The sequence below is a fragment of the Scyliorhinus canicula genome, chromosome 3 (assembly GCF_902713615.1).
Source record: "Scyliorhinus canicula chromosome 3, sScyCan1.1, whole genome shotgun sequence".
NCBI classification, from domain to species: domain Eukaryota; kingdom Metazoa; phylum Chordata; class Chondrichthyes; order Carcharhiniformes; family Scyliorhinidae; genus Scyliorhinus; species Scyliorhinus canicula.
The window spans coordinates 117,903,259-117,914,624 of NC_052148.1; the positions used below are offsets into that span (position 1 = coordinate 117,903,259).

The 11,366-nt window shown below is 46.6% G+C and overlaps 1 protein-coding gene across 11 annotated transcripts in view; it reads right to left on the minus strand.

Annotated features, from left to right (window-relative positions):
• cracd (capping protein inhibiting regulator of actin dynamics) overlaps window positions 1-11,366 on the minus strand; it is a 343,220-nt gene that overhangs the window by 61,541 nt on the left and 270,313 nt on the right. For all 11 annotated transcript variants that reach the window (XM_038791140.1, XM_038791139.1, XM_038791145.1 and 8 more), the window contains one exon: window positions 10,212-10,373. In XM_038791140.1, the coding sequence (XP_038647068.1) occupies window positions 10,212-10,373 (162 nt within the window). The remainder of the gene's footprint in view (window positions 1-10,211; window positions 10,374-11,366) is intronic.

An 11,366-nucleotide genomic window follows, 5' to 3' on the forward strand; every position in this document is an offset into this window, starting at 1 on the left:
AGAGACATGGGCTTGAGTATGGTGCTCTTTGTAAGGGCTGGTGCAGACTTGATGGGCCGAATGGCCTACTTCTGCACTGTAAATTCTATGACTCTGATGAATACAAACTGCCAGTGGCCAAATGGGAAGGTCCAAGGAACCTCATTAGCATATGGATGGTGCAGCTGTATGAACCACTACAGGTTTATGTGCCAATTTTCGGTTAATTAACAGGGTACGGTCATTGAGTATCTGGAGGAGGAACAGTTTGGCCTCAGATTGCAATTGACGGGATGTCGGTGGTCAGACAGCAAATTTGGTGGAGTCTAGATTCAGGGATCGGGAATTCTGTTGGCATGAGGCTGGGCAGTCTGGACGGGGCTTGAGGGCGAGATTGAAGTGCAAGAAATGGGTTCTCCTGGAGATTATAGGTGAGAATGAGGTCAGAGATCTCAGGATCAGAAATAGCAATGGTAAGTACCATTTTTAATTAATTGAATGCTGTTTATGGTCGGTTTTCCTGAATGTAACCAGAACTAGTGCTGGCTGCCTCAGGTACAATCCCAGAACCATAGATTCACAGAATTGTTTTGCCCAACTTGTTCGCACTGGCTTTCTGAACGAGTAACTCACCTAATTCCTCTCCCCCATCTTCTATCTGTAACCCTGCACATTCTTTCTTTTCAGATATGTTTCAATTGAAGCTGACTCCAGCACAGTCTCAGGCAGTGCAGTCCAAACTCTCATCATGTGCTGTGAAAAAGAGTTTCTTCTCATACCGCTTCTTTTACTAATTATTTTAACTTTGTGCCTTCCATTCTCTGTCTTTTCATGAGGGGGAACAGTTTCTCCCTATCTCTCACGGTGAGGAAAAGGCCCTTTCTGTAGCAGAAATGAGGGTGGGATATACAAATCCATGTCCCACCTACCATTTTTAAAGGCCTGTTAGATCTCCATACTGCAACGTAAATCCAGGCCCAAGAGTGTAACAAACGGCAGTTTCTTGCAACGTGGGTTTTTCGGACTTTAATTATTGAAATACAGACTGGGATGGTAGTAATGTAAAAGGGCAGCGAGGGCCAAGAGTGGACATAAATAATTTTGAAGGTTATTGTTAAAAAATGAAACCAATGGTGTAGAGGTAACATATTGGCATGCATAGAAGATTGGTCAGCTAACAGGAAATAGGGTAGGCATAAATGGATCTTTTTCTGGTTGGCAAGATGTAATAAGTGATGTGCCACAGGGATCAGTGCAGGAGCCACAACCTTTTACAATTTATACAAATGACTTGGAGGAAGGGACTGAAGGCATGTTAACTTTGCTGATGACACAGAGATAGGTACAATAGTAAAATGTAGGGAGGGCATAAGGTAGCTACAGAGGCATATAGATAAGTTAAGTGAGTAGGCAAAGAACTGGCAACTGGAGTATAATGTCTTACAAAATTAAAATAAAATAGTGGGGTTTCTGTTCAATATCCTAGCCACTGTTGGGGTCTGGTCTGAGATTGTAATAAGTGGAACAGGTTGAAGGGGCCGAGTGGCCTACTCCTGCTCCTAATTCATTTGTTCCTGTGTTCAAATGTTCTTATTGAGGGAGTTTATCCTGATGTAGGTATCGCGAGCTGGGAAAGTTCCCAACCTGCACTGTCTCAGGCGTGAAAAGCAAGACCTCTGTTTTTCTCCATGTTTTATTGTAGTCTCAAGACCAAGAGAAACTGCTGTTAGTAAGTCGCATGCATCTAACCCAGGGGTGGGCAAACTTTTCCGTGCAAGGGCCGCATTCAGAAATTCACAATTCACAAAGGGCCGCATAGTATATTAAGTAAAATAATTACTTCACCCGGTTATGATTCTGGGCGCCTCATATAGAACATAGAACAGTACAGCACAGAACAGGCCCTTCGGCCCTCGACGTTGTGCCAAGCAATGATCACCCTACTCAAGTCAACGTATCCACCCTATGCCAGTAAGTAACCCAACAGCCCCCCCACCCATTAACCTTTAAAAAAAAATTTAAAAAAAAAAAAAAAAAGTTTTTTTTAAAAAAAAATTTTTTTTTTTTTTAATGACTTGGTGGGCCGCAGAAATACCTTTGGCGGGCCGCATGCGGCCCGCGGGCCGTAGTTTGCCCACCCCTGATCTAACCTATTATAGGTGGTTGGAAGGTTAATTTTCTAAAAGTTACATTGTTCACTTATTTAATATGGCAATCCATTAAAAGTGCTGAAATAAAATAGACAATGGGTGTGATTTTCCAGGAAATCACCAAAGGCCAATGGGGGGTGGGAAAAGAGGCCTTGAGCCGACTGACAGCAATGGTGGCTTTACCTGCCATATTGTGTGGCAGTTAATACCAAAAACTTTCAGCCAAGGGTTCTGTGCCGAATCGCTGGCGGAAAGGCCATCAACTCAGTGCATTAATGATCGGAGCACCATATTTAAAGGACGCCACACCGCTCAGCAGCCAAATGTTCCTGGTCAACAGCAAGGTTGGCTGCAAAGAAATCCGCACCCAGCACCCAAGTTCTCAAACGCCTCCTTGGACAGACTCCTGGATGCAGTGGAGGTGCAACGTAATGTTCTATACCCCCACACAGGGAAGAAACCAACCAACCGCTCACCAGCCACCTAACGGAAGTTATTTCTTTTCAAGTTATCATGTGATCTGGAATTACCTTTTAACATGCAGAGAGAGAGAGAGACAAGAAAAGACATCTCTGCCTGAATCCAGCATCCAAAATGTGAAAACGAAAGCAGAAAAACTCAGAGCCAAAAAACAGCTCCCGGCTCAAAAACAAAAGTAAAACCCAGAGCCACAGCCCAGCTCCACCCACACAATGACATCACTGAAGCCATGTGATAAGACAAAACATTTCTTAAAGGGACACTCCCGTGACAACGTCCTTCCATGCTAGCTGGTGGACTCTCTCCTCCAAATCAGTGAGCACTTTAAGCTCAGGTATCTGTCTGCCTGTCTGGAATCCATCCCCCCTATTGTGAGCCAACTTGTCCTGAATGAAAACAAATGGAGAGAGTGCAAGCAGGACACGAGCCAGGAAAGATGATGAGGATGTCTGCCATGTGTGGATGGTGAGTAGGAGCAGTGGGGTGATGAGGAGATGGCCCACAGGGGAGATGAAGATGTACATGAGAGAGTGAGTGGTGGTGTCCATTGAGCTGGCAGTGAGTGAGATCCTGTGGATATGCAATGGGTGTGTGTGTGAATGAATTGAGAGTGATGAGAAGATTGACATAATGGAGGAGATCAGTCATCCTTTCCCAGCACTGAAGGTCTGTCCTCCTCTGCAGGAATTAGTGCTGTCCACCGCTGGCACCATCTCCCATGCTGGGTTGGTGCCCTTACTGTTTGGTTTCTTCCCTGTGTGTGGGTATGGAACATAACCTGGCACCTCCACTGAATCCCGGAGTCTGTCCAAGGAGGCGTTTGAGAACTTGGGTGCGGATTTCTTTGCAGCCAAACTTGCTGTTGACCAGGGAAGTTTGGCTGGTGAGCGGCGTGGCGTCCTTTAAATATGTTGCCCCAATCATTAATGCTTAACAGCTTTCTGGAAAGAATTCAAACTTAATGTTTTGAAAAGAAAATAAGAGCATCCATATGCTGGTCCTAAAGACCGTAAGAGTGCCATATGCTGAGCCACACCTTTGAAAAGGCTTTCCTGCTTTATGGAATCTTGTTACTAAAGGGGAAATTTATCAAGGGTTATAAATAGAGCACTGTTGCTGTGTGGGGTATTTATGTTGGTAGTTGATAAAAATGCTTACTGTGTGTGTTTATTAAAATGTTAACTACATTTGTAGAATAAAGCTTGTTTTTGTTTAAAAGTGCTCAAGGCCTCTGTTGAATAACACCTGAAAGGCAGGCCCTTGTGTTCTTCATAACCAAAATCGATAAACAGTTGTCGGTTAGGTGAACTCCATGATACAATTTGGAGTTTTCTAAACCCTGGTCCATAAAAATGTCAACTGCTCCTGTGCCGATGGTGAGGTTGACGGCGATAAGCCAAATCCAGAACTGTATCTTCCCTCTGATAACACTGATGTGAGACATGTCTCCTATTTCTCAAGGCCCCTGTCATGCTCTCCTTTCTTTCACAGGCACATTTGGGAAGCAGCCGGGGGCTCCACCAGCCAGGTCTGAGACACCAACTCTGATAGCAGTATGGACCTTGATTTCTGAGACCCAGAGTTTGAAGGACCATCACAGCACTCACCCTCCACCAGTGCAGAGACACACACCTCATGGGACTCGTTTTAGGACAGCCTCGGGGTCACACTCTGACGAGCACATCACACTTCCAGATCCACAACAGGCGGGGCCAGGAATGCTTAGGGGTGCCAGTACTCAGAGGACCGCTGGAAGCCATTAACCTGTTGAGTCCCAGTCAAATGGCCTGTCTCTGGAGCTCCAAAGGCAAAGTCAGGAATGTCAGGAAGGAACTGCACTCCTGGGATTGAGAGATAGAATGGAGGAGTCCTTCCTCTTTCTATCTGAGATGATTATGCCGACACTTCAAATCAAAGAGGTCAACAAAACTAGGGTGGAGGCCGCCATGGAGACCTTGGTGTCAGACCTTTCAACTTTTCTGCTGCTGGACATGCACTCCATAGAGCTCCACAAGTACCTGGTGGAGCAGCTGGTGTATACCCATGTGACTCCGGGAGTCCCCTGCCCACCTGGAGCCCTGCTTGCTGTGACCGTTTCAGCTCTAGCCCCACAGACCGAGGAGGCTGGCACTTTCACACAACAGGACCCCAAAACAGGACTAGGTCTCGGTCCTCCAGAGGAAGTCCTCCCAGGTAATCACAGGTAACAGGGCTGGGCTGACAGCAGGCTACCTCCACCTCTGCTGTGGATATTGGCGATGCATCAATATATAGAGGCAGGGTTAGAAAGGTTAAGACGCTCTATTTTCACAGCATGGGTACGAGTATAAAGCACTTGTAGATGGCGTCCACCTCTGTAAATAAACTCTCACTTATTGCATCCTTTCTACAGCTCCTTGTTCTGATTAGCTGTGTTCCTGTAGTCCCGTTCTTAAAATTGGACTCTTGCACCAGGAAAGACAGGATGTTCAGGACCTGGTCTTCCTCCCATTGTGCTTTGTACCAGGTTCCCAGCACATTGGTGACATCCCTTCATAGTGACTGAACACATCAGTCATGTCGGTATCTCGTAGGGAATGAGGATATCTCCCACAAAGTATAGGGCTAGCGTCATTCTTTGCAGTAAATGTCTATGTGTGCTCTCTGCACATTTTGAGATGTGGCTGGCCCCTCCAACCCATCTGCCTCAACCTCTGGTGACACTGAACCTCAAAGATACAGCTCACTGAGGACGATGATAAATCAGGAGAGGTTAAACTGTTATTGAAAATATGGAAAGATGTGTCATTTGAAACATGGAAGTCTGGCAATATCTGGTCTGAGAGAAACATGAGAGGATACAGGGAAAGATCTCACGAAGGGTTAACAGCAGCTGCAAAGAGCAGGATAATAAAATGCAGATTCCTTCTCCCAAACAAACAAACAGGATTTTTGTATGAAGCTAAAAACAATGGCTCACACCTTAATTGAAAGTAACTATCTTAGTAAGCATCTGGAAAAGCATGGATGAAGGTTTCAGTTGAATTAGGTGACGAATGTTTAAAACAGGCAGGTCTTTCAAGTTATAACCAAGTGGATTTTAGCATACAGCTAAAAGCAATGTTTCACACCTTCATTGAAATTAACTCTCGTAGTAAACAGCTGGAAAGGAAAGGATGAGGTTCAGTTGAATTTGCTGACAATTCTAAGTGTGAAGTTCTGCCGATATCAGGTAAATTAAAGAAAATTGGAGATATCCTGTCTACGAGAAACATAATTTAGAGGCAAAATCAAAGTCAAAGTTATGAGCTGGGGACACAATTGGAAAATAAAACTATAGAAATGACAGGAATTAAAAGTAACACCTCTTGAAACCAAAGCATTTTTGAATATCACAAAGGAACTTTGAACATCACAAAGGAAACAATGTAATCAGAGACCTGAGAGGCGAGGTCATGTCAAAATGAATACTTAGTTGTATTAGAATGTTTAGATCAAAGATACTTTTTACAATCAAAGTGAAATAAGTTACTTTACAATAAGGTCATAAAAACTTAATAACTGTTAGAAAGAGAATATAAACCCATGACCGGGGCGGAATTCTCTGACCCCCCGCAGGGTCGGGGAATCGCCCGGGGCCGGCGTAAATCCCGCCCCCGCCGTGGCCGGAATTCTCTGCCACCCGGGAATCAGCGGGGACGGGAATCACACCCCGCCGGTCGACGGGCCCCCTGCGGTGATTCTCTGGCCCGCGATGGGCCGAAGTCCCGCCGCTGTCAGGCCTCTCCCGCCGATGTGGTTTAAACCACCTCTGTGCCGGCGGGAGCAGGTGGCGCGAGTGGGCCCCGGTGTCTTGGGGGGGGGGGCGCGTGGCAATCGAACCCCGGGGGGGTGCCCCCACAGTGGCCTGGCCCACGATCGGGGCCCACCACCGCATGCGCCGGTGGTGACGTCAGCGGCCGCTGATGCTCCAGCGCATGCGTGGACTCACGCCGACAGGCGAAGGCCTTTTGGCCAGCCCCGCGCCGATCGGCGTGGCGCCAAAGGCCGTTCACACCGGCCGCGCGGAGCGGGAGCCACTCCGGCACGGGCCTAGCCCCTAAAGGTGCAGAAAATTCCGCACCTTTGGGGAGGCCCGACGCCGGAGTTGTTGGCGCCACTCCGCTACGCCGGGACCCCCCGCCCCGCCGGGTAGGGGAGAATTTCGCCCCAGAGCAGGAACTACCAGAACTAGAACTCAGAGAGAAGGAGAGAAGGAACAAGAGAAGCAAGCAGAGTCAGCTTACAGCCAGCTCGGTCATGGGAAAGATAAGACATAGCAGCCGAGCTAAAACAGCTAATACATCTAAGGAAGACTGGAATTTAAAGAGGAGGCAGAGTCAGCTCAGAGATAGCCAGCAGAGCCAGCTCTCATAGCTTAGTACATGGGATCGACAAGACATAGCAACCGAGCTAACCAGCAAATACGTCTAAAGAAGAACAGACTTTAAAGAAGATTGATTGTCAAGTTGGGCCTGAAGATCCCTTCAACCAACCAGAAGGATCCAGAAGCAAGATATTTTTTACCTTTCTGTAAAGAAAGTGATTGCAGCTTTAAAAAAATATATAACAATAAAATAACTTAATTTAACCTGAAACAGTGGTTTATTCCTAAGTCTATTTTACTTACTTAGCAATGCTGGACCCAGGATCGCTGCTACTAAGAAAATGAAAATTGCTTATTGTCACGAGTAGGCTTCAATGAAGTTACTGTGAAAAGCCCCTAGTCGCCACATTCCGGCACCTGTTCGGGGAGGCTGTTACAGGAATTGAACCATGCTGCTGGCCTGCTTGGTCTGCTTTCAAAGCCAGCGATTTAGCTCTGTGCTAAACAGCCCCTGGTAAATGGTAAGTAGATGAAATCTTCGGTGAAGGTATGGGTTATACCGGGGGATAACTTGAAAATATAGTTTGACCTGAATAGCACTCACCGAAACCTGCATCGGAGTCAGGGAGAGATAATCCCTGTTCACCATTTAGAATATCGATCCTTTTTGGGAGTGGGGGAATTCTAAGAATACTGGTGAGTTTTCAACAACAAAACTTTCTCCACTGCTTCGCAGTGATATGACCCGAGACCACCAGCCAGACAGGAGGCAGACATTCATGAAAGCTCTTTGAGGATCTATGGACTGTCTTCACTGCAAGTCACCAGCATTCTCCTGCAATGTATCCACTGTGTCCCCATGACAGGAGTCTTATCACAGATGGCGTGTGCTGCCATCAGCCAGACAGGAGCGCAGTATTCGCGGAAAGCATGTGAAGATAATGGGATGCCGTCACTGGATGTCTTCATCACTCTCCATGAATCTAGTGGATATTAGCTCTTCCCGAGCTTGTCAGTCTCGTCTAGATATCGACATTGCTTCATGGCCGATATCCTCTTCCTGAAGGACTTCCTCAGCTTTATCTCTTTCGATGTCCTCTTCATCAGAGGAAACGTGCCGCTCCTCCATCTCTTCCTCAAGTAATTCCTCCAACCGTTGCAGCACCAGGTTGTTCAGAGCGCAGCAGATGACCACAACTAGGTCCCTCGGTACCCTGGGGTCAAGCCCACTGATACCCTGGAGTCAGGCTCCCCAACAACCTTCCAGTTTTACCCCAGTCTCCCATGAGTCAAAGGCTGCTCACCCCTGATTGAAACTCTGACACTACCGATTCAGGCCTGGTTACCCAAAGCCAGGTCTGGTCACTCCTGTGTCAAGCCCAGTACCCTCGAGTCAAACCAGCTCCCCCCCGAATCAAGCCTGGTCAGCCCCGAGTCAAACCCCAACACCTCCTCTCCCTGCTGAATAGGTGGAGTCACTCCACAGACTGAACTCCCCTTGGAGGGGTGCTCGACAGGTGCACCCCTTTTGAATCAACCGTGATATGTGCCGCTCTGGCATCATGCCACTATGGAGGAAAGGGACAATCATGGAAAGCTATCGTCCTCTGCTCCTGTTGCCGAACTTGCCCCACACTAACGGGAGCAGAAAATCCTGGCCACTGTGTGGGACTTTGCAATGTCAATTTTGAATTCATTCATCAGATGTGGGTGTTGCTGGCAGCATTTATTGCCCATCTCTAATTTCCTTTGAGGAGATAGTTAACAGTCAATCACATTGCTGTGGATAGGGGCGCACTGCCAGAGTGCATGGGTGGCACTGCCAGGGGGCCAAGCTGGCAGTGCCAAGGTGCCCAGGTGCCAGGTTGGCACTGCTAGGAGTTGGGCCCTCGCGGACCTTGCCCATGAGGGGGAGGAAGTGACGGGGGTTCAAGGAGACAATAAAAGGTTGGAGGAGTGAAGGATGGGTCTTGAAAGTGTGGGGGGGGGGAGCGGCCTGAGAGGGGTGGTGTAGAGATTGGAGCAGCCATTCAAAATGGTGCCCCGATCTGCAAGGAGCCAGTCCTACTGGCGAGCTAAGCTGAGTTCGCCAGTGCAGGCAAATTGCCTAAGTCTGACCTTGATGGGGAGAAACTCCCCAAGGCCCAAAAAATGGTAACGTGCCGCTGGATAGCAAAGTGAATCTTGGCGCTGCAGCTGTCGAGTAACACCCCGCCAAAGACGGACTTACAATTCTTTCTGCTGAATCACGCCCTTGGAGTCACATGTAAGCCAGACCAGGTACTGGTGGCAGATTTCCCTCCGTAAAGGACATTGGGGAACCAGATGGGTTTTTACAACGATCAACAATGGTTTAATTGGGCAGCACAGTGGCGCATTGAGTTAGCACTGCAGTCTCACGGCGCCGAGATCCCAGGTTCGATCCTGGCTCTGGGTCACTATCCATGTGGAGTTTGCACATTCTCCCCGTGTTTGCATGAGTTTCGCCCCCACAGCCCAAAGATGTGCAGGCTAGGTGGATTGGCCACGCTAAATTGCCCCTTAATTGGAAAAATGAATTGGGTACTCTAAATTTACTTTAAAAAAACCAATGGTTTCATGGTCAACATTAGTCTTTTACTTCCAGATTTTTTATTGAATTCAAATTTCACCCTTCACCGTGGCAGGATTTGAACCAGGTCCTCAGATCATTATGCTGGATGATCAGTCCAGTGACAATACCACTATGCCACTGCCTCCCCTTCAATCAATTATTCCCCAATCATATATTGCTAAAGCGGCTTTGTCTCCAAGAAAATGCAGTGAAGCCATTTATATAAACAAAAATGCACTTTTATCATATGCTTCTAGACAAATGGCAAAATGTCACAAATTATTTATTGTGGACCACGTGCGCCCTAAAACCTGAAGAGCCTGAGTTTGTTAACTGTCCACAGCTGTACACATCCTTCACTGAGATTTCTCCTTCCACAAGATACATCTTTTGACTTTGGTTCATTGCTCCAGTCCCAACATGGGAAGCTCTCCAATTCCAATGTATCTTTGTGGGCTTTTAATGACACATCTGCCACCAGACTATCAGTCCCTTGGTGCTGTGAGGCTGCGGGCACACAAATCGCCAATTTCAATGGGAGAAATGACAATGATACAGCACCCAGCCAATTGTCCAGCCCTACTTTTGAAAATGAAACTCTGAATTTACTTTATACAAATTGTTCGATCTACAGATAAAATTTAGTGGCTAATTGAACCCTCACCTTGAGTGTTGAGCCTGATAATTGAGTTTCCTGCAGGACGGATTGTTCCAATGGACTTTGGAGAAACCCATCGACCTCCGAATTCTTTCCAGTATCTTCCATTCTGTTCCCAATAATAGACGGTGGGGGCTGGCCAAATTTAATATTTTTTGCCAACTGGCGCTAAGAAAAAGAACAAAATGCGAAATGAATTTGTTTTCCCTAGCTTGGTGTTAATTCATAAAAGCAATAAGAACTCATCTCAATAAAAGCACACAGTATATTCTGATTACCCTGTTTTATCTTGATTTTTAAATGAGTCCCTTGACCTGTGTACACTGTTCTCATTCATAGATCCATTAAAGTATCATGCTATACAGTGGGAAAAATACATTTAATCTAACCTTCATCCGCCACCCTCCATAAAAATATTACAGATTTACAGACATTTAAATCACAGAAGGAGGCCATTCAGCCTATCTTGTCCATGCCGGTCACCAAAGATCAGACTACACTAATCCCATTTTCCAGCCCTTGGCCCATAGCCCTGGAGGTTACGGCCGTGCAAGTGAATATCTTTCTTTAAAAATCCAATTTAGAGTACCCAATTCTTTTTTTCCAATTAAGGGACAATTTAGCTTGGCCAATCCACCTACATGGACATCTTTGGGTTGTGGTGGTGAAACCCACGCAGACATGGGGAGAATGTGCAAACTCCACACGGTAGGTGACCCGGGGCCGGGATCGAACCCGGGTCCTCAGCGCCATGAGGCAGCAGTGCCACCCATCTGAATATCTAAACACTTCTTAAATGCTACTCATTCAGGCAGTGAGTTCCAGACTCCCACAGCCCTCTGAGTGAAAAAGTTTCACTCAATTCCCCTCTTCATCTTCTATCTCTTAAATCTGTGCCGTCTTGGTTTTTGAGTCCTCTACTGTTGAAAAAAGTGTTCTTGTTGCACGTATTGTTGGAGAGAACATTTATTGTATGGATCGTAGGTAACAATGTATATGCAGCCAAATTGACCAGGAAGACATGAAAGCCATTTATCCAACATTATAAAATCAATAACATTGTTCAGAAAAAAGGGTGCATTTTCTCCCAACAGAGAGGAGAAACGTGACATTTTCAGACTCACTGGATGGCCAGAACATTGGAGCTTCTAACTGTGAAGG